We start from the raw sequence: 22,622 nt of genomic DNA, 5'->3' as shown, positions 1-22,622 counted from the left end.
GAGGTAGCGGGAGTAGCGGCAGCTCTTCTTAGAGGCATATTGCTTACGAGTCGTATACGAGAGTAGTGCTAGATAGTTAAGTATATAGTATAAGTCGGATACGAAAAGCTTACTAAATATAGATAGTTAATAGAGAAAATATACGAAGAGTATACGACGAATTTATAGTACGCCGGCGCCTTATAGCGCGAGCGCCGATAGTACGTACTATTAATAAGCCTATTGCTACGGAGGGTTACTATATAGCAACTAGCTACGAACTAAGGCTCGACTTAATATTTACGTACGTAAGAAGTAGTACGAACGCACTAGATACTATACTAAGGCGATAGAAATATATAGTCTCCTCTACGAGCTAAGGCAGCTCTATTAGAGAGAGGAGATAGTTATAAGAGCTAGGAGTATATAGCTCGAGAGGCGTAGCTTATTAGGCGTTAAGGTATAACGGCTAGTACCGCTTATACTTAGCGTAGGATAAAAGCACGCAGGACGTATATAAACTAACGAGGCAAGAATTATTCTTAATATCTCTAGACGGGGAGTCTAGAGGCGCTTAATATATTACTATATTCTACTCTTATAAGTAGAAACTCTAGGTATAGAGCACTATACCTATAAGCGGCCTAGTTATTACCCGTATAAAAGCTACTTACTAGACTTAGTTAGATACTCTAAAGGTAGTTATAGCGGCGGCTAAGAGCAGTAGGGTAGCGCTGCCCGATAGTAGGTATATTATAGCGGCGGCTAACTATTCGGTTCGTCCGTTTAGCTTTGCTCTGCCCTTACGAGTCGCTAGCGCTATTACTACGTAAGAGTAGCCGTACGCTAATATCTCGGATATAATTATTAGGTATACTACTATATTAGTATAGCTCGATCCGAAAGCAAAAGTACTATACGAGTAGGCCGAACGCGAAGGCGTAGCAAGCGAGAAATATACTATTAAGGACGGCTATATATACCGGGAAGAGGCTCTATACCTACCGAACGACCTAGTATTACGGACGTAAGTAATCCGTATATACTACGACAATATTCTAGCGAGCTATTTTAGTAAGGATAAGATAGTAGAGTTAGTTAAGCGGAAGTACTAGTAGCCGGAGGTTAGTAACGACGTAAGGCAGTACGTCGAGTAGTATAGTAGCTATTAGAAGGCAAAAGCGAGGCGCTATTACCTCTATAGCGAGATAGCTACGCTCCTGCTATCTAACTATTCTTAGAAGAATTTATCTATAGACTTTATTATAGATCTTCTACCTAGTAAGTAGAACGGCTATATCTTCGACGCGATCCTTATAATCGTAAATCGTTACTCGAAAATAGTAACTTTCGTCCGAATAATAAAGCGTTATACTAGCGTAGAGCTTATAGATATCCTAATTAACGAGATAATATAACTACGTAGCGTACTAGCTAGTATTATAAGCGATAGAAGCTTAGTCTTTACTAGCTAGTTCTAGTTAGACTTCTACTACGAGACGTATATTAAACGTAGGCTAAGCACTATATTCTACTCGTAGACTAATAGTTAAACCGAGCGTATAAACTAGACGCTTAAGTAGTACCTACGTATCTATTATAGCGAGCGATAGGACGACTAGGTATCTATCCTATCGTTAGTAGAATTCGTATATAATAATAGCGTAAATACTATACTTAAGATATTGCTATTTCGAGTAGTATACGAGTTTAATCTAGACCTTTCTATAGAAACGTATAAGAGAGATATAAGCGAAGCTCGAGACGTACTTCTTTAGAGAGAAGTACTAGTAGTAAAGGATACTATAGAAAGGTTAAAGCGGAACTACGAAGAGCTAACTAAGCGCTAGTAATAAGCAAGCGAATCTTAGGCTAAGTACTTTAATTAGAAGTACTAGCCGATAGAATTTAAAGTTAGCGACTTAGTCCTATTATCTATAAGGAACCTCCGGTTAAAAGTACTATCGAAGAAGCTAGTAGATAAATTCGCTAGACTATTTAAGGTTATTAACGTAGTCGGAAAGCAGGCGTACCGCCTAGCTCTACTAACCGGCTCGTAGATTTATAATATCTTCTACGTATCTCTCTTAGAACTCTAGCGAGGCGGCAATACGTAGGATACTAGCCTACTACTCGCAGACGAGCAAGGCGAATAGAAAGTTAAGAGGATACTAGAAAGCTATATAGAGAAAGGCGTAAGGAAGTACCTAGTTCGATAGTATAAGAGCGGGTCACGTGATGTCACGTGTGTCACGTGATGTCACGTGATGCCTAGGTCACGTGTTGACATGCTAAAGATTTATGACCTAGAGCTGTCCGTGCTTACTAAGCTCGGACATTATGCCTTTTTAGCCGAGAGGTAACGAAATAAAGCTCTAGGATTTCGCTATTATAGATAGCGCGGGTAGCTAGAGGAATACGATATCTAGAAGCCGGTAGAATATATCGGGGATTGCGAGGTACTTAATATATTCGAGGCGTAACGCGAAACTAAGTAGCTCGTATATAAGGCGAAACCGCAGAAGAAATAGTAATACTAGTAGTTAGTAGAATAGCGGAAAATTCTAAGAATTCTAAACGCTAAGTATCGCTAAGATACGAGAACCGCTAAGATACGAGAATTTAGAAAACTAAGACGTTATAAAAGGAGAGAAAGCATTTATTTATAGTACTCGTAGGTATAGCGTATACTATACGTAATAGAAGTATATAGCCTAGAGCTAGCGAGACGCAAGAGTACTACGAGAGCCTAGTAGAAGAAAAGCGCGAGGCCCGTAGACTACTTGCCGGCTATACCTATATCTATAGCTTTATTATCCTTCTTTTTACTCTTCTTCTTATTCTTCTTCTTATTATCTGCCTCGAGCTTAGAGAGCTCTCCCTTATTCTAAGTAGACTAGCCGGAGTAGGCGGAGGCGATAGCGAGGTCTAAGGCCTCGCTAGAGGCGCTAAGTAGATAGAGCTTCTATTATACGAATTAGTACTATACGAGATAAGTAAGCGACTAGTAGGATATAAGATATACTTTATACTCTAGCTCGAATATACCGCGCTATATAGCGAGGCCTATACTTATCGCTATAAACTTATTAGCGGAGGGCATACTAGTAGCTAGCGCCTCGCTAGCCTTCTTTAGTATAGAGAAGATACCGGCGGACTTGCCCGAGTTGCTCTATAGGCGCTTAAGAGTAGTAGTAATAGCCTCGCCTACGTTATCGAGGTAGTAGTAGAGCTACTAGAGGCGTACGGCGCGCCTACTTATACGTAGTAGGCGGCGGTAGTAGCGCGCGCGCTACGCCTACTTTATAAGGTCGGGATTAGTAATACGGATATACTTATAGTTAGACTTACTATAGCGAATATAGTTTAGCTACTAGCCGAGCTTTATATTGCTATTATAGCGCGGCTCGACGGCTAGGTATAAGAAGTTAGTAGACTCGAAGTATATAATACGTATACGAACCGCGCGACTTATAGTCTACGAGGTATAGGAGGTAGCGCTAGTAGTCGTCGTCCTCTGCCTTCGGTAGATCGTCTACTATATAAAGGAGACGGTTAGTAGCTAGAGTAGCGGGAGCAGCAGTAGCTCTTCTTAGAGGTATATTGCTTATAGGTCGTATACGAGAGTAGTACTAGATAGTTAAGTATATAGTACGAGTCGGATATAAAGAGCTTACTAAATATAAATAGTTAATAGAGAAAATACGTAAAGAGTATACGACGAATTTATAGTATACCGGCGCCTTATAGCGCGAGCGCCGATAGTACGTACCGTTAATAAGCCCGTTACTACAGAGAGTTGCTATATAGTAACTAGCTACGAACTAAGGCTCGACTTAATATTTATATATATAAGAAGTAGTACGAACGTACTAGATACTATACTAAGACGACGGAAATATATAGCCTCCTCTACGAGCTAAGGTAGCTCTATTAGAAAGAGGAGATAGTTATAAGAGCTAGAAGTATATAGCTCGAGAGGCGTAGCTTATTAGGCGTTAAGGCATAACGGCTAGTACTACTTATACTTAGCGTAGAACAAAAGCACGTAGAACGTATATAAACTAAGAAAGCAAGAATTATTCTTAATATCTCTAGATAGGGAGTCTAGAGGCGCTTAATATATTGCTATATTCTACTCTTATAGGAAGGTTAAAATCTAAGTAGAATTTATATAGAGAGATACCTACTCTAGGAACTAGTAAGAAAGAGTTAGATAAAAGATTAATATAGATACTAGTATAGGGACTAGGACTATATATATAGGCTTAAGTCCCTAAGCTAGTAGGTAAGAGGATCGGGCTCCTAAGTACTAATAATATAAGAAACAACTAAGGAGAACTACTATAAAGGATCTAAACTATTAAGATAACGCAAATTATCCTAAGAAGAACTAGAAACTATAGAAGCAGCAGGCTATATAGAGCTTACTACAAAATATAAAGACACGAGGAGGTTTTTCTGCCGGAGTGCTAGTATAAGAGCTTTTCTACCTACGAAAAAATATAGAGCGTACTGCTTACTCTAGTTAAAAGAGGTAGACCAGCGTATAAGAATTATCTATCTATATACTTTGCGCAATGACATAAGCCCCTAGCCACCACGCTCATTCCTAAACATAATTATGCCTGCTATGGATATCGTAATAATAGCTGCAGACGAAGTGGTGGAAGACCACGACCAGAAAGACGCGGTCGAAACTCGGGAAAGATCGGCTCAAAACGTGTCGGACATCGTCCTCCGCACGCGACGCCGCTCGTCTGTTGCAAAACCGCCCACCAAGTCGAAGAAGGACAAGCAGAAGACGAAGCAGAAGCAGAAACAGGTTGCAGATGCCGTTCTTGCTACTGCTGGGACTGAGACCGCGGAGCCTGAATCGATGCTCGCAGCTGCCCGACCGATCCCGCTGCTGGTCTGCAGCATTGGCAATCCCGGCGCCCAATATGCGAACACATTACACAGTGCCGGACATACTGTTCTGAATCGCCTAGCATCCCACTTGGGCTATGGGCAATACACGAAAGAGAAGATATGGGGTAAAGGCCTCGTGAGCAGGCCTGCGACGATTGGCGATTCGGGCAACTGGGTTCTATGGCAAAGTACAGATTACATGAACGAGAGTGGGAAGGGTGTGAAGGCTGCGTACCAGGCGTGGAATAAGAATTTGCCAGACGGGAATGGTAAACTCGTTGTGGTTCACGATGAGTTGGAGAAACCGCTTGGTGCTGTCAATGTCAAAATACAGCAGGGTCTCAGCGCAAGAGGCCACAATGGCTTGAAGAGCATCATGTCAACAATTGGGAATACGCCTTTTGTGAGGATTGGAATTGGAATTGGTCGACCTGTCAGCAGGGAGAGCGATGATGTTGCGCGATATGTCCTGAAGAAGATGGACGAGAAAGACAAGGCGGCCGTGGAGGGATCTGTGGAACAGGTTGTCGCACAGTTGAAAAAGCTGGAAAGTGGATGAGGCAGTGCTGTGATGGTGCTTCGTGCATCGATATTATCCCTACAGCTGATGTGCCCCCCAGCAATAGCAGCCTAGACTGCAGCAGCATCTTTGAAGGCCCACGGTCCTCGCCTGCGGGATCCCGCCAGCCGGGTGCCTACTGGCTGTGATGAGATGGCTAAAGCGCCGCGACTTTTTGTCGTGCCGAGAGAAACCCTCTAAGATTCGGGTTCGACTGTTCACGGAACGACTCGAATCACCTGCAACGACCCGAAAATGACTAAGGTGCATCTTCTCGTGAGCTTGCGGTGGATCTCCCTGAGCTTGTATTAAGCCCACTCTCACGCGAGCTAGTCACTGGGAATGCCGAAACAGTGGACCGGTTCAGTTGAGCTGGCGTTGATTGACAAGGCAGCATTGTATTTGACGAAGTCGAGGTACGATACGTCTTCTCTGCCAATTGGAGATAGACACAGATTAGTGTATATATAGCTAAGACTCGTGGCCTCTCAGCAGTAGCGCTAGCTCTGCTTCTATCGCCTCTTCGCCATCTTTCTCTATCATGCACCAGTGTCCACCCTCGGGCAGACGCACGATCTTACTCTCGCAGAGCCCATCACTGCTTGGGAGGAAGAACTCTTCTATGCCATCAAGCATGACTCGTGGATCGAGCGCGATATCTTTCATGCCGAATATACAAGTGACAGGATACTTGAATCGCTTGTCTACCACCGTATCCTCCGACTTCTTTGAGAGCGGCAATGTTGAGATACCCGGGTAGTCCGGCGTCCATTTACCTCGGAAGAGGCCTTGCGTATAGAGCTTGACCCGCCCGTCCCAATTGCCAGGCACATTCCACCTAGTGGCACGCTCGTAGACAGATGGACCATACATTGAACCATCGTCTGCCGGTAACTTGGCCTCTGCTGCTCCTGGCCCGCATGCGAGGGCTAAGCGATTGGCTTCCTCTTCTGGAGATGGTTCTGGGTACTTCTTGTACGCTAACTTGTGGGATCCCTCTACGAGAGCCCACGTCAAAGCTGGACAGACCTTGTCGAAGGAGAGCTCAAGGTTCATCATGTACACGTAACTTGACATGAGCAATTGGACCATGACGGGTCCAAAGATGCGCAGTGCGGAAGGAAGTTTTCCTTTCTTGAGTAGTTGCTTCGTTTGGGCCAACTTGGAATAAATGTTCGCTTCTGCTGCCACAGGATACATGGTGTTGACGGCAATATAGTGATCGAACAATCCTGTAGTCTGTGCGGCGAGGCGGAAGGCGATGATTCCTCCCCAGTCGTGTGCTACCAGAATGCATTGTTGTTGCTTTCCAGAAAGATCTTCATGCTTGGACTGGTAGCGCTCCCTGAGTAGGACGATCGCCTCCGCAATGGCATTGAGCATTTGATCTGGTCCGTACCTGTCCAGACTATCGCTGCCGCCACATCCGGGAAGATCAAGCGCAACAAGCTTCGCTTGGCCAGCCAGGGAGCTGGATCGCAGATATTTGGTCCATAGATGAGATGAGTCCGGAAAGCCATGTATAAATATCACGAGACAATCGGACTTCGCTGCAACAGAGGGCGTTGCCTCCAGATAGTGAAGCTGAGTGCCATTCTTCAACTTGAGAAACTTATGTCTGATGCCCTCCAGACTCTCTTGCAACGACCATAAATTCCTTGAAGCTCTCGCTAGACGTGCTTTCTTCTCCTTGTTAAAACCCTGCCAAAATGTCTTCTGTGTGAATGTATACGCCAAGGCGGCAACAAGGTATAGCACCCCATATGCATGCTTTGAGGAGTAGTCAGCGGAAGATCCGAGGATAGACTCAGGTAAGTTTCCTCCCAGCGACTGCACTTACACCTGCTCCTGTGGCCAGCCGGCTGGAAATGGACTCTGCGGCCATATTTAGTGATCCTACAATTCTCTGTCAACCTGCATCATGCTGGAAACTTATCCATATTTACGAGTCAGCCATGTCGAGAGCGACTTGAGCTTACAGGTCGGTGCGCAAGAATGGCACCATGTTGTTCAGCGCAAGCTGTCGGACGAGTCTAAGGGCTGACGAGATCGCGTGCGCACGTGAAGGCGCGTCGTCCCTGGCGCGCGACTTCCTCTCGAATCATCTCGACGACAACAGCATCATCAAGCCACCCATCTCTGCGCTGCGCTGCCAGGCATGAAAGACCCATCACGCACCACACGCTTCTGAACGAGCGTATCGTCAACGGAATGATGCGGTCCTTATCTTCATGTCGCCAGAAATGGCCATGGAAGATGGCATGAAATACACGAGGCGCACGTTCTTCGCTCAAACACTGGTGTGCATCTCAACGTTAGGAATCTCAGGAAACGCTTCCTAGGATCTGCGACTGGCATCTTGCGACTACTGTATCTTTCTGTCTCCGCTATATCGTTCGACGCGCCGGAGCAAGCTCCAATTTGCCGAGCACGACCCAGGAAAAGGCTCGTCCTGCTGGAAGCAGAGATATGACCTCACATCTATTCCCGAACGGGATCGCAGGGTGTTTAACACGTGGAGCCAGATACGTTGGGATGATCGGGCGTCTTGCGCTTCCGTGGAGGCGATGCCCAGCATACCACACACGCCATACTCAGCGCAAGGGCGAGAAGATCCGAGTGCACGAAATGTTACAGTACGGGGTGATGGAGTAGATCACCCCACGCATCCCCAGATCGCAGACTCTTCCGCTGGCAAGTCATCAAGCCTTTCAAAGGCCGAAGAGTCAAGATGGCCCCGATTACGCCACCCTCCTTCGAGCTGTGCGCTATTATGCAAGACCAGAGGCATGTCCGCCGTGCCAAATATCATCAGTACGGCCACAAAAGGGTTGCGTCGTTTCAAACAAAGTCTCGAACCTTTCGCGAGCCAAGGGTAGCCACATGGCCAGCGTGCTCAGCCAAATACTGATGAACCAGCCTTGAGGTCACACCAACAAATCGTTGAGGTCCTCGATTGCATGCTCTCTGCACAGTCGCGAACACACTCAATGCTCCGTCTGGAACTGCCGTGGCCGTCGCTCAGCCATGAGCAATTTCTGTTCTTTGAGCAGTTCACGCGTCAGACGTGGCCTCATCACAGTGGTTGCAGATGGTGTCTGCTGATCAGCCGCTCAACCCAAATTTGAGTTCGAACTTCAGGCCTGCATCAGTGCAGTTGTGAGACGCCATGTGCAGCTTCGCGAGATGCCACCCTCCTTCTCATGGCACGGTGGTCTTGTGCTCGATTGACCACATCGACTATGCCCTGTCGTTCCCGTGAAACGAACGACAAGCACTCGTGCGTCCCCTTGGTGAGTTGAAGAGTCGCGCGCCGAGAGTTGTGCCGTGCGTGCATTAACGTGGAGCATATCTTCACGTTGAATGCATTCGATCGCCATTTGGTGTGTCAGGAGACCCGCCATCAACATCAGATGGCAATATGTAGGTACCAAGGACGGTTGACATCGCCAGAGTGCGAACAACGGAAAGAGGCAGACCTGTGCCACGGTGGAGCGATTGCAAAGCAGATGAAGCGGAGGTGGAAGTCGCACAGGCAGCTGTCTTACCCTGGGACAGCCTGGCGTTTCTCTACCGATTTGCGATTCGTCTGAAGCACCGTGAAGGCTGCAGGCTGGACCGAATCCAGATCTCCTCGAGGTAACACGAGAGTGTATCAGTTGCATGAACGGCGCGGAACGCTGCATCTGGCCCCTGGCGTCTTGAACACTTGATGTCTCAGAAAGAATGCGTTGAAGACAGGAACGTTCGTGGAGCCGAATGCGGCGCGTGCAGAGGCCAGCGACGGCCAGCCTCAACTGCATTATTTTCGACATCGTAAGCCGGTGGTCGGGTGTCGCAATATCCAACTATTGGCGCTTGCGCAGTCGCGATAACAAGTCATGATCTCATGCATCGTCCACTGGGCCAGGATACGCTGGAGCATGCACGATGTGCAGCGACCTGTTCGCATCGATCGCAGAGGCAAGGTGCGGTGGAACGGACATTCTCCGCAGTCTTGTGTTGTTTGTGCTCGAATTCCAGCGACGATGGCCAGCCGGCTATCTTTGAAACAGTGAAACCACCGAGCAGCCACAGCAGCTGTCAGTGCTCAAACCGGCTTGAAATGCACACTGCACGATAAGTGTACCAGTCCCTTGGTCGAGGCTGCAGGAACAGGCCAATGAGTGGCGATGGTCGGCGTGACGGCACCGGGCACACATCGGTAGCCTACCAATGTGGCAGTTGGAGAAGCCAGGTTGATCCCAACCAGCGTCAGTTTACGTCGCACAGCTGTGCTGAGGAACTTTCTAAAAAGCCCCAAGGTGCTCGCAGGCCGACGCGGCGCACTGCTTTGCACGGCTAAGCCTGCGACCGCGATCCTTTGGCACACACCCGTCGCTCGTTGTATCAAATACACTGACTACAGGCCCTTCCTGCATGCCGTGTGTGGCTTTCCGCTCTCTGTTTGATCTTCCGAGTGGTGCACAGCAAGGCTGAAACATTCGCCAACGCTCGCTCCTGCTGGAGGCCGGTGTTTTCGAACTCTATCCATTATCTTGATCTTTTCGCGACCGCACGCCATCTCTCCCCTCTCGATACCACTAAGACAATCGCGACGACATCGCCATGGCCGCTGCACACATGACCTCTTGCAGAATATCACCTGCGCTCCCGGTCGATGTCGAGAAGCAGGTAGCCATGCTGGAAATGTTCACGATGGACCTGGACCTGAGCTTGCGATCGGGAAGCTCTGATGTCGACTCTACGCGATCCGCAGAGACCACTACACTGAACAGCCGGCACGATAGTCTGAGCAGCGGCAGAGCCAGCTCATGCAGCAGTCGAACATCAGACTGCGGCCACCTCAGCCCGAACGCGAAACCAGTCAAGAGAGTACGATTCGAGGAGTCCGCAAGCTGGACGTTCTTTGATGAGAATGAAAGCTTCCCACAACGCCCACGCCTAAGCAAGCGCCCGTCTTTCATGACAAGAAGCCTGGATCGTATCATGACGCGCGGCTCATCAGAAACCGATGTCGGTGTCCCACCTGCAGCACTATCTGCCATGACCGAAAATCTCAAACAACTGAAGCGAAGGAACTCTACTGTCGACATTGCAGAACTGGCTACGAAAACTACAAGCCGATACTCGACACCTGGTAGACGCGATTCCCTGGTCATCACGGTCCATCAACCATTACGAGAATGTCCAGGGAGGAGATTCAACAGAGCACAGACGCCGAAGCTGCCTGTAGTACCGGCAGCGCCAGCACCCAAAGGCGACTGGGACTCACTCTTAGGGCCTCCAAAACCGAACCCACTGGCCGTGTGATAATATGCGAGAGACTGGCACCTGTACACCAATGATGTTTTACTTGCATCTGCATCGATCAATTTGCTTGGAATTTTCAGACGTATTAGCGATGGCGTTATTGGGTCTCCTTTTGGGTGCTTCGGTGCTTGGGTCTTTCTGCTTTAACACTGCATGCATCAATTACGACAATATTATTTGAGAGAGTCGGAAAGGAACGACGAAATGAATAGGAAGTTTGGTCGCAGTGGTGTGACTACTGGTTCGTTGAACCTGTTATCCCCTGCAGTACCACACCTGTCGCAGAACAGATAAAGAGGATACTGTATCGCGCATATTGCGCAAGTTCACCATGTGGGTGTTCAACTGCATTTTCCCCTCTCGCACACCTTTCACTATGCGGTATTTCCCGTATCACTGCAGGAACCACATCTGCCACGATCAAAAGAATTGCGCGAGCGGAGCTCAAGCCGAACCTACTCAGCCCGTACCTGAATCGAATCACTTCCGAAGGATCAAAAACGTGTGGCTGCCGATCAATGTCGGCAAAAGGTATTGCGGTGAGTGGCGGGACCCCAGAAATAGTGTTGTGCTTTCGCGAGTCGTGCCGGTCGTGCATTGCATGCATGCGAGTTTCGTGACCTCACGTTGCTTCATCAACTACGCAATATCGGGAGTTTCTCGTTGAGAGAATTTGAGTGTGATCGATTGCAGTTTCCTGCCACGCCTGCGAGCTTTTGCATAGATCATGCAATGTGTATGCATTACATCGTACGGCTCATGCGTGTCCCTCGGACTCGTGCTTGTCCCGGTGTAGACACGCAATCGAGTTCGAATGCGGTGGCTGAACGATAATGGAGCGTGGGTGGAACGATAGGCTGGTGTTAGTTCCGTTTCGTTCGTTCGCCTATCTTCTACGCTGCTTCGCGATTGTTCTATCTACCGATCCATACTGGTTTCTATGCTAGAGGGCAAAGGCAATGCAGTGTCGTGGATCTAAGCACACGCTAAACCATGCACTATCGAACTCTGTTTGTGCTGTATAGATCCTTTGAATGGTTTCGAGGTTAGGTCTCTACGATAGCAATGTGCCAAGGAGTACTACTCAATTTTTCCATATCACTTCCAACCTCGTTGTGCATATCCACCCATTCTGTGCATTCACGTTCTCAACTCCACGCACAAAGAACATGCTCACCAACGTGGTCTGGACCCCCCAAACCTCGTGTGCAAAAGGAATGTAGAGAAAATCTATTCATGGTTCGAGCATTCCACAGATCCCGAGCCATCATGCTGGACCACATGTCTCAAAAGCAATACCAGCTCAAAAATAGCCTTGGGTTACATCTTGAAACAGGTCGTAGCATCCAGGTCGTCCTTAGAACATTCTTGTTCGTATCATGCCGCTTGAGTGTACATCGAGCATTGAGAACGGCTCGTCATTGAGTCCTGCAATCTTATGTTTCGTAGAAAGCTTCGATGGGTATGAGCAATGCTCACCGGCCCGAAAATCCCAGTTGCTCGCGAGAGAGCCAGGTAGGTGAGTTTGTAGGTCATAGGTCGCTTGCCATGCACATCTCTGTTCTGTGATCGCACGCATACCAGACACTTTTCTCGACACTGTGCTGCAAACCGACTTCGATCTGAAGACCTCCGAGCAAGCAAGCAAGCATTATCTTAGCTATATGCCATATTTGTCCTGACTGAGTATCAGAGTTACTGCCGTTGAGTATATTCAAACAATGGAAAAGAAACCTCCTTGTACGAGACATAGTATATAGTATCGAGGAACAAAAAAAGTAGGAAGAAGCGAAAATTCCTCTCGACCGCAAAAAATGGTATGCCCCTTCTCTTTTGCAGAATGGCCATCCCGGGCCTTGCACCTTAACACACGGAAAGAAACGAGAAAGAAAAATTTGCTGCCGCTGATAAGCAATGCACGAAATGCAAAAGAACAAAAACGAAAACAAGTGGCCCCCTCTTTTCAAAATCTCTCTCCCACTTTGATATCAACCTCATCCCTCTTCTCCCGATCAATGATGGGGGCTTGCACAGGACCGCCCTGTGACTTCTCGACTTTGTTCAACAGCGTGCCCTTCGCGTAATTGCTATCATAGTTGATATCGACCAGGGGCTTGCCTCCCGCGCGGCTTCCATCAATCACGCCTCGACCCTTATCGCTCGTTCCCCAGCCTTGTCGGTTGGCAGCAGAAGCAAGGAGACCTTCGCCCGTGAAAGCTTCTGCTTGAGGTTTACGGACCGATGGACCTCGTTGTAGGGACTGCGAGGCTTGAGGTTGCGAGAATCCCCCTGAGGTGCTTCGGCCTTCTGGCGCACTGCGGAAGACGTGGTTTTGTGGTAAGTTTAGGGGGTCCTCTGGCGTCGAGGCACTGTGAACGAGACCGCCATTGTGGCCGCCACTCTCCGGAACATAGCCTCTGCCTTTGCGTGCGTGATGTATCGGCTCTTTGTGCTGAGGCGTCAAATCGATAAGTCCTGAGCTTTGCTGTCCAGATGTTACTCTTTGGCTTTGCTGACCTCCGCTTGTGTGTCTGAAGACCGTGCCCTGTGGTATATTGAGTGGATCCTCAGGTGACGTCGCGGCTTCGATCAGTCCTCCGTTTCCAAGCCGATCGGGCTTGTGTCCTTTTCCTTTGTTCTTGTGTTGAGGTGGCTCCTTGTATGCCGGCGTCAGGTCAACCAGTGGTTTCGGCTTTTCTCTTCTTGAGCTTGATCTCCCAAGCTCGATCGAGCCTTCACGCACATGCCCCCCACTTCGATGATGGTCACGAGTGGAGCCGCTGCGCTTGAGTTCGCCGTTACTGGTGTGCTTCCTTGTGGATGTCCTTCTCTGCAGTCCGTCGCCACTGCCGAATGAGTCGTCACGACCCATGAGACCGCCGTTCAATAAGTTGGGACCGGTTGTGAAGGCTGTTTCACGCTGCTCGTTCTCCTTCCGTCTCTGAGAGTAATTCCTCCCGAGGAGACCGGTGTCCTTGAATTCAGAACTGTCAATCCGCTTCTGGTCCGATGACGGTCTTGTTTTACTGACAGATGCGCTTCGGCCCAGATTTGCCAATGGCTCGTCTTCAGCAAGCACGCCACGATTCGCCATGGCGCCAGGTGGATGCGATCGCTTGACAGTGTTGCTTCGCTTCTCGAGCGGAACGCTAGTATCAAATTGGTTCGCAGATTTTGTGAAGCCCCCTGAGCCCGCCATGCCTGTTTCCGATCCTCCTGATGAGCGACGCTTCTCGAAGGCTTCCGCATCCATCAAAGGCCTAAAAGAACCGAGCTGATAGTGCGATTCCATAGACTCTTGCGGACGATGGCTCTTCTTGTACTCAATGCTTGTGCTACGGGTGTTGGCATCTCCGGAACTCAGCGGTGGAAGAGTTGGAGGTGCCGCGGCCGGCTTCTCCTTCTGACCAACGCCGCGCACGTTTACCAGATACCAGCTGCGGTAGCTCTGCACGGTCTTGGCAAAATTATCGCTCGTCACTGGGTCTCCCGTGCAGAAGAAGTGCACAAAATCCTGCGTGGACTCGAACATGCTGGTCTTCTGCTGGCTCTTGATTGCGAAACAATACTTCTTAGGTGGCTTTATTTTGCCCTTCTTCCTTTCCGTGGTGGGAGTGTAGATGTCGAAGTCGCTGAGGTGGCACACATTGACCAGGTCTTTCTGCTTGTCTGCATCCTTGTGTGAAACAATTTGGCCTTCGGGCTTCAACGTCACAAAGCGCTTTTCCCACTTTCCGGGTCTGGTTGAACACATGAGCGGCCAGGTATCACCTTCTGGTCGTTCTTTTGGCGCGCCTGTTATCGTCAATTCTGGCTCAATGGTGCCCGATCCCGGATCGACCAGTGTGAGTCTGTTTTGCGCATCGTCATCCCAACTGTTCAGAACATCTCTGATCTGCTCGTATCGCCGGAGCGGGCGTTGCACTCCCACGCTTTTAAAAGTTTCGACCAGCAATGCAGACTTGATGTCAATGCGCTCAGACATGACAGTGGCTGCAGTCTTGATAATGTCCACTGATGTAGTCTCCGGCGTCACAGCAAACCATCTCTGAGAAGATTGACACTCCACAAGAACTCTTCGGTCACCAGCGTTCACAGCCGACTTGGGCGCATCGATGCCCGGCACCACCCCACCACCTCCTGGACGAATTGGCTCATGAGATTTCGCAGCGGCAGGTGAAGTGTGATTGGACTTTTCGACAGCTGGCACTGCCATATCGCCTCTTTTGCGTTTGAACAAGCCACCGAAACACCCCCTATCCTCATCGCTATAATGCGACATATCGGCCATGCTGTTCGTTGCTCTTATTTGGCCTGATTGCGGTGGGCCGTCACCCCGGGGAGGTTCGACTTCCATGGGGCGCGGGAAGAGCTCACCCGTAGGAGAGGGCATTGAAGCTGGAACTGAGGTCGGAATGGGCTGTCGCTGGTCGCTGTGTCTCGATTTAGGGGCTGTGTCTGTGGAGTGCTGTCGCTTGTCTGCGTCTGAGTCCCGCTCATCGCCGCTGCTGCTAAAGTGTCTGGATTCCTGTGCGCCCAGTCCTGCTGGAGGCGTAGTTATGTGTCGTGTCTTGGTGTTGTTCTCGCTCGAAGTAGTTCTCGTTTGTTGCAGTCGTGGAGCCTGCACGACCTGCTCCTGGTAGAGTGGCTTCAATGGCGGACTACGGTGCTTGCTGCGGTACCGCGACGGCGTCTCGCCATGCTGGTCTCGCGTCACCGGCCTTGTCTCGGGGGAGGTGGTCGTTGTCGCGGCGGGGGCTTGCTTCCGGTGGTAGCGCGATTTGCTGCGGACGAGTTCGCTGTCTTCCGCGCCCGGAGAGCTGGGGAGGGGCGGAACCACAGGGTCTCCTTCGACGGGCGCATTTCGCTGGCGTTGCGATCTATAGCGCGAGGGCGCGTTCGGGGGCGGGGAGGCAGTTTCGGCCATGGTGCATGATTTGTAGGGGACGTGGCTGCGTCGCGGGGAGAAGGAGTAGTGGTTTCTGGGAGCCCAACATGCGCTTTGCCCTGTGTCGCGTGTTGCTTCTGATTGAAGCCCTGCCGGGAGGACGACCGGGTTGGCTGGCTGCAGGGCTGAAGGGTGGTGTCGCGAAGGGCAATGCGTGAAGTCGCGCTGGCACTAGTTTCGCACGACTGCCGCGCGCCCACGCAGCGCTTTTGTCTTCTTCTCCTCGCGAAATTGTGCTTGGCTGCCAAACGTGCGCGTCCCGACTCCCGCCCACAATGGAAATTAGGCCATCGTTTGCGCAGCGCAAAACATCATCATCACATTATTCATCAGGGGCATTGCGCCCGCTAAACTTTGGGGACCCTCGCCTCGCCCCAAGCACGCGGCTGGAACAGGTGGATGCCAAGAGTGCCGACCAGCCGAACCACGAACCACAACCGCGAGCGTGGTTGTTCGCCATGCATTGCCTCCACAGGGCTATTGCTCGTATAGTCGTGCTACTACATCATCAATGCTCATCAGCATCTCTCACTCCACGTACCGACTCCGCGCTATGCAATTATCGTACATTTCAAGAATCCTCGCTGGAGGCTGTACACCGTCTACGCTTGCTCCCTTTTGTACATCCATGCAAGATAGTCTTCCAACGTCTCAATCTTCTCGCGGTGACGAGGCAGTGGTTCGTCAACTCTGACCACCGGCTGACCGCTCTCGGCATCTGCCAGATCCTGCTTTTCGCGAATTATCTCTCCTTTCCTGCTCATGTTTTTCAAGAATTCGATGAAATGGTCTGTCTCCTTGACTTTGCCCTCGCCTTCGCCATCTGCCGCGTCTGCCTCCTCTCGATCAAAGTGCAATGCCGCCTTTCGCCTTGCGCGGGTGTCGTCGTACAGCGCCCACACGTGTCTTGAGACCTCAGCTTCCCGAATGAGGTAATCGAGCTCCCATGTGTCGCTGGCTTTGAGGTTCTGAGGACGTCCTTCAGTTGGTATGGAACCGTTGACTCGCGATTGGACCACGACTTTGGCATAGAACAGAGGCCTGAGCTCACTGGTCTCGGTTTCTTGCACCTCGTTCAGGAACGGCTTGTCTGCAGGCGTATCAGTCGACTTGTAGTCAAGTCTGCTGCGAGCGAGTGCAGTAGCATCATCGCCAGGCTGGCGAGAACCTGCAGAGGATACTTCGGAAGAGCCTTCCACTGTTTCCTTTCCAGCACTGTCCGTCTCGTCGACCGTTTGAACGTCCTCCTTGCCCATGATCTTCCGCTCAAACTCCGCAATCTTTTCCTTTGGCTTGTCTTGAATCTTTCTGATTTCTTCCTCAATCATCGGCTCAGCGAACATATGCAGCTCAGCCGGCGTCTCACCAATGGCAGGCTTCGTCTCGAAGTGAATCCGTAAAGACTGTTCCGGATATTTCGTTGTTGCTTTGTTCAAGAGATCGTTCAAGATCTTCAGACTAGCTTTAAACTCCTGATCTCCAAGGCAGGTGTCGGGCTGTCCGTGAAGAATCCTGTCCATTTCAGAGATGGGGATATACTGAAATCCGAACATTCTCTTGACATTGTGGTATGCCACGAAGATTCCGTTCATCATACCCATACGAGCCTGAAGCATATACTTGAGCATTGTAGCACGCGCCATGTCATGATACTCCTTCTCGTAGGAGCCCCACCGCCCGTGGTTGCCATAGATCTCATACCCAGTCATAGGCTCATGGTCGTGAGACGCCATGCGCACAGAAACCACCGCGCGGGTCTTGAGATCGAACGTGCCATTACCAGGCAACCGAGGGTCATGTGCGTCAAGCTGGGATCGCATTAAAAAGTCACCCATCGTACTGTACTGATAGCTCTCAGGTGCTAGACGTTGCTCTTCTGGCACCATCCGCGGATCACTCTTGCGGTACTTCTCGTATTCGTCTTTCGGCAATGTGAGAAGCAGTTCCAAGGACTTGCCCAACAGCATCAGTACATTCCCGCTATCGAATTCCTTGTCCGCATCGATGGCGTAGCAACCATCCTGCCACCTCAGAAAGATCGCGCTGGGCGCCTTATTGATCTTTGTGAACTCTGCAATCGGCGGTTTGTTGCCGCCGGCGTACCCATAGGATAGCATGTCCAAGCCCAGAGGTCGCCAATTAGAGATTAGGTAATGGAAGTGCGCGAGCGATCCTGTCATGCTTGATGTCGAGCCAATGTATCGGGCACTCTCCTGCTTCGCTATCGCAGAAAGCGCAGTATCCTCAGATGAAGTCTTGTATTCCTTCAGTGAATTGAAATCGAACTGTTCAACCGGCATGATTTTTTGCAGATAAGGGTCAAAGTTGTAAACACGCGACGCCGCATCCTGCAGCTGATAGACGCCTGGGTTGAAGAGCACCCTATCCAAGCCGTATTCGAGGTAAGGCACGGGCGGCTGCGGTATGTTGAGAGGCTGCACCTGCAATTCAGAGGGTTGAACCGACAGCACATCCACTTGCGAGCTTTCTTCCGCCTCGTCATCATTCTCGACTGGATCTGTATGTTGCGTGGCTACTTCACTCTCGATCGTCGCTGATCTGCGCATATCAAGAACAACCTCGTTGCTGGCTCTCGTTAATCTGCGTAGCCTGTGTGTGGTTTTTGAATTTGCTGTGCCAGTTCTCATAGCCTCGCCAAGTGATTTTCCAGTAACTGGAGTTGTGCTGGCGCCGGAAGCCTGTAAATCTGCAGAGTCATTGCCGACAACAACCATGTTTGCGGATCCACCATTGTTGTCGGACTGCTCCTCCGCCACTGCGGACATGGTCATTGATTCCCGAGGGTCCGGCCTGGATGGAGACGCATGCGCAGTGGCTCCATCGCTGCCGTCCAGGCTCTCGCCACGAGAAGCGCGTAATTTGGACAGAAGCTGTCGCGCCCTACGCAAACGATCTTTACGCGTCGCCCTGTTTCGACCCGAAGGACGTTTTGATTCCAGATCTCGAATTCTTTGTTGTAGCCTGCGCTCCTCTGCGTCTGAGTATACAACTGTTTCCGCCGAGGTTTGTGACAGCTCCTCGACGGCGTTGTCAGAGGTCCGAAGTCTACTAGCATGTAATTTCTGAAGGCTTTCTGTGGCTGCGTTATCGACAGGCGCAATTTCCTCAGAGTCATCGCGACGAACTGTTGATTCGCCGTCTCCACTTGAACTGCCACTAAGCTCAGAACTGCTGAGGAGTCGTGAGCGCAGACTATCAATGCCGGCGGGCTGCTCAGCTTTGGGTGAATGCTTCTGGTTGGCGGATGGTTGCGACCCATCTTGAGCGGTAGGTTGCGAGATACCTCTCCACATGGCCTTCACTTTAGCAGCCAAGCCAAATGGACGTGCTCCAGTAGGTGTGCCTGCTGCTTGTTTCGGAGCCGATGTCCGATCAGCTTCGGAGAGTGACTTGTATGTGACCTTTGACGGAAGACTAGATGATGCGCTATCGCTCGCGCCCCATGCATTACGAGGCTGTGTCTCCCTGTGGCGGTCGAGTAGGGAGGTGGGCCTCCCCGACAGGTCACTAGGCGTGATTGAGCCACCTAGTCCACGTTCTGCAGGCGATGTTTTGGCCTTCCAGACCTTCGGCGGCGCAGAGTCACTGCTTGGCACTTCAGATGCCTTGCTTGCGGGTGCTATGGCACTGGCGACGGTCTGCGATGGTCCGCCTCGAAAATTCGGAAACGGTCTCGGCCCAGCATCCCGCCGGGTAGGTGAGACTTTGGATTCTGTATCATCGTCTTCAACCTCTCCCAGTGATCGACCAATTTCCAAGTCTTGTTCCACTGCTTTGATCCTCGCCTCTGCTTGTAGGTCGCGCATCAAGGTCGCCATTATATCTTCGTTGGGGGCCACGGCCCCAGTCCGAGCTGTGCTGCGATCTCGATGCCGTGATTCCCCAGAGAGGAAGGCTGCCTTGAAGCCGGCATCTTTCCGCTTAGAGATCTCGTTGGCTACCCGAGTCTCTTTGAGTCTTCGACGATCCGCTGCAGGAAGCGAGTCGGATAGCGAACTCTGTAAAGATCCAAAGTCTTGCCCTGCCACGCCATCTGGTCCGGCAACTCTGCCGTCCCTGTTGTCTTTTGAACTGTTCTTCTGCACTCCTTCTTCTTTTTCCTTCGGTCGCTGCGGGGAGCCTATTTTATGATCGCCGAAAGATTCATTGATGTCGTTGATGGCGAACCATTCGTCGGAGAGCAAGCCCGAGCTCTGTGCGTTCTGGCTGTTCCATCGTCGCTGGTATGCTCGCTCAATCTGCCATTGCCGACGACATGCGCGACACACGTAGGCCTGCTTGGTCCATGCCGGCGACCGGGCTGTACGGGCCAGCATTGATGCGCAGGGCGAGTATCGATGGCACGCGAGCACTGTCACTTGCGGCGAAGAGGCGAACGTGATGCGGTCCTACACTTTTGTGCATGGGCACAGGGTCTTCGAACTCAAAGTGGAGCCGTCATCACGACGCGCCCAAGACGCGTCGTCCGATTCTGTGCGCCTCCCTCACACTGCACTGAACGAGCAAGCCGCACGCAGCATTGCACACGCCGCACCTACGCAATCATGTCGGACATCGAGGATGAAATGGACATTGATGCCCCCGTCAAGGCATCCACCGCCGACATCACCTTCTCCTCCGCCGCAAACAGCAAAGGCAAACGTAGCGCCGCCAACCTGCCTGTGGAAGCAGAGGATAACCTGCCATGGGTGGAAAAGTACCGCCCTAATTCGCTGTCGGACGTGTCAGGTCATCACGATATTCTCGCCACCATCAACAAGTTCGTCGATTCGAATCGGCTGCCCCATCTGCTGCTCTACGGCCCTCCAGGAACCGGCAAGACGTCCACTGTGCTCGCTTTGGCACGTCGCATCTATGGCAACAAGAACATGCGCCAGATGGTGCTCGAGCTGAATGCATCCGACGATCGAGGCATCGACGTTGTGCGGGAACAGATCAAAACATTCTCTTCCACCAAGCAGATTTTCGCGGGCAGCTTCGACAAAACGCAACGAGACGACAGCAGCATTGCCAACTACAAGCTGATCATCCTCGATGAAGCAGACGCCATGACGAGCACTGCACAAATGGCACTTCGGCGGATCATGGAGAAGTACACGGCCAATACTCGCTTTTGCATTATTGCCAACTATACGCACAAGCTCAGCCCAGCACTCTTGTCGCGTTGCACTCGATTTCGATTTTCGCCCTTGAAAGACGCCGACATCCGCCAACTCGTAGAAAAGGTCATTGCAGAAGAGAATGTCAACATTGAAACGACAGCGATTGATTCTTTGGTCACATTGAGCAAAGGTGACATGCGGCGTGCGCTGAACGTCCTGCAAGCTTGTCACGCTTCATCGACTCCACTTCATATCCCTGGACAGCCAGTGAAAGAGAATAAGGATATTCAGCGAGACCTCATTACACAGGAAACCATATATGATTGCATCGCTGCGCCTCATCCAGCAGACATTCAGACTATCATGAAGACGCTTCTGAACACAAAGAACGTTGGCAGCTGCATGAACACAATCAATACACTCAAGAAAGCGAAAGGGCTGGCACTGGCTGATATCTTGACTGCGTTGGGCGAGCAGCTCAGTGAGGTAGAAGTTCCTGCTCAAACCCGAGTGGCCTGGATGGAAGGTCTGGCCGATATCGAATACCGTCTTAGTGGCGGTGGCAGCGAGAGCATTCAGACTGGCGGTCTCATCGGCACAGTGAGAACCGGAGTGGCCATCAAGGATGCGAAGGGCTGAGTGCGGAGCACGCTTCTCTTGCATCAGGACCATGGCAGCCTGATCTAAGACAGGTTTTACATTTCCACACGGCCTCACGGTAGGGCATCGTGAGCCACCATCAACGTTCGCTGTGAGGCGCTTCGAGGACGGGAGTGCCTGGGCTGCGGAAGCCCACCGCAAGGCTGTGCAACGCCTCGCTACTCTTGATTAGCTTTGAGGACTTTACCTGGTATATCATTCCTCGGGGAGAAATTGGCTTGCGAAGAGCAATACGGCATCAAGCTCGCCAAATTCCGGCCGGAATTGCCAACACAGGGTGGAGGTACTCGCCCAGACGACCAGTGATGGACGACGTACGAAGACACAATGAGCGCCAGGATACTCATTGGCTTTCATATGGCACCGCACACATGACTTGGAAGCACGTTCTAGACATGCACTTTCATGCGAGCGACTGACTCTGACCGACTGAACCCTCTCAAGCGCAGCTTCAAGAATAGCAATGGCTTTGTAAAAGGCTCATCGACCAGACCGGAGTCAATTATCAATACATTTTGTAGTCGAGAAATCACATTCGACCTGTGAAACCATCAACATGGCCCTGCTCGTTCCATAGACCCTGTGGTGGGCGCGGTGGCTCGAGTCATTGACATCGCTCTCATTTGGCTACTACTTGCGAGTCAGCTCTCGACGTTATCTTTCACGAACGTGTCAGCCTCGGGTGGTCTTCGACTCGCTTTCCACTGCATGCACAGTGCCAGAAAAAGCCGCCGCTCGGTATTTCTTCTCGACCTCGTGGGCAGATTTTTGCCCAAGCCCGAGCCATAAGGTTCAAGAAACGGTCGGTACATGCGTGCTGCAATGGTATTATTGAACTCGCGTGTTTCGTGTCCCACTCCTGCCCTCACACGTTCTTTCTCTATCATTGTTGACGAAATTTCCTTCCTGCGGCTTCAAACAGCATACCGTGCTCGCGCATTGTTTCAAAGATGAGGTTCTGGCCCCTCGTGGGTTTTCTCGTGGCCAGCCTCTCCGCACGAGTCGCACATTCACAACTCCCTGTGTCGGAGCTGGCACCGTGTGCTGTGGGTCTATTGGTATCGATCCATCTGAGGCACGACCAATGTGCTAACAGCTTTCGAACAGGTGGCTTGCGATCAGACAGTAC

At 50.8% G+C, this 22,622-nt stretch overlaps 6 protein-coding genes across 6 annotated transcripts; 3 read left to right on the top strand and 3 right to left on the bottom strand.

The window, feature by feature from the left end:
• Window positions 1–4,612: 4,612 nt before the first annotated feature.
• On the top strand, window positions 4,613–5,449 carry RHO25_010623 (uncharacterized protein; the record flags this gene model as incomplete). The annotated part of the gene is made up of 1 exon (XM_023602473.2): window positions 4,613–5,449. One exon carries the CDS (start codon window positions 4,613–4,615, stop codon window positions 5,447–5,449), a length of 837 nt encoding a protein of 278 aa, XP_023450712.2.
• A 471-nt stretch (window positions 5,450–5,920) lies between these two features.
• RHO25_010622 (uncharacterized protein) lies at window positions 5,921–7,334 on the bottom strand (the record flags this gene model as incomplete). Its single annotated transcript, XM_023602474.2, has 2 exons — window positions 5,921–7,219; window positions 7,290–7,334. 2 exons carry the CDS (start codon window positions 7,332–7,334, stop codon window positions 5,921–5,923), a joined length of 1,344 nt encoding a protein of 447 aa, XP_023450711.1.
• A 2,723-nt stretch (window positions 7,335–10,057) lies between these two features.
• RHO25_010621 (uncharacterized protein) lies at window positions 10,058–10,762 on the top strand (the record flags this gene model as incomplete). Its single annotated transcript, XM_023602475.2, has 1 exon — window positions 10,058–10,762. The coding sequence occupies one exon, from the start codon at window positions 10,058–10,060 to the stop codon at window positions 10,760–10,762; it is 705 nt and encodes a 234-aa protein (XP_023450718.1).
• Window positions 10,763–12,725: 1,963 nt separating this feature from the next.
• On the bottom strand, window positions 12,726–15,689 carry RHO25_010620 (uncharacterized protein; the record flags this gene model as incomplete). The annotated part of the gene is made up of 1 exon (XM_023602476.2): window positions 12,726–15,689. One exon carries the CDS (start codon window positions 15,687–15,689, stop codon window positions 12,726–12,728), a length of 2,964 nt encoding a protein of 987 aa, XP_023450717.1.
• A 623-nt stretch (window positions 15,690–16,312) lies between these two features.
• On the bottom strand, window positions 16,313–20,047 carry RHO25_010619 (uncharacterized protein; the record flags this gene model as incomplete). The annotated part of the gene is made up of 1 exon (XM_023602477.2): window positions 16,313–20,047. The coding sequence occupies one exon, from the start codon at window positions 20,045–20,047 to the stop codon at window positions 16,313–16,315; it is 3,735 nt and encodes a 1,244-aa protein (XP_023450716.1).
• A 228-nt stretch (window positions 20,048–20,275) lies between these two features.
• RHO25_010618 (uncharacterized protein) lies at window positions 20,276–21,472 on the top strand (the record flags this gene model as incomplete). The annotated part of the gene is made up of 1 exon (XM_023602478.2): window positions 20,276–21,472. The coding sequence occupies one exon, from the start codon at window positions 20,276–20,278 to the stop codon at window positions 21,470–21,472; it is 1,197 nt and encodes a 398-aa protein (XP_023450715.1).
• Window positions 21,473–22,622: the final 1,150 nt, after the last annotated feature.

Source organism: Cercospora beticola, chromosome 7 (assembly GCF_033473495.1).
Source record: "Cercospora beticola chromosome 7, complete sequence".
Taxonomy (NCBI): Eukaryota; Fungi; Ascomycota; class Dothideomycetes; order Mycosphaerellales; family Mycosphaerellaceae; genus Cercospora; species Cercospora beticola.
Note: the sequence above shows the minus strand (reverse complement) of the source record. Positions and strands in the feature narration are given on the sequence as shown.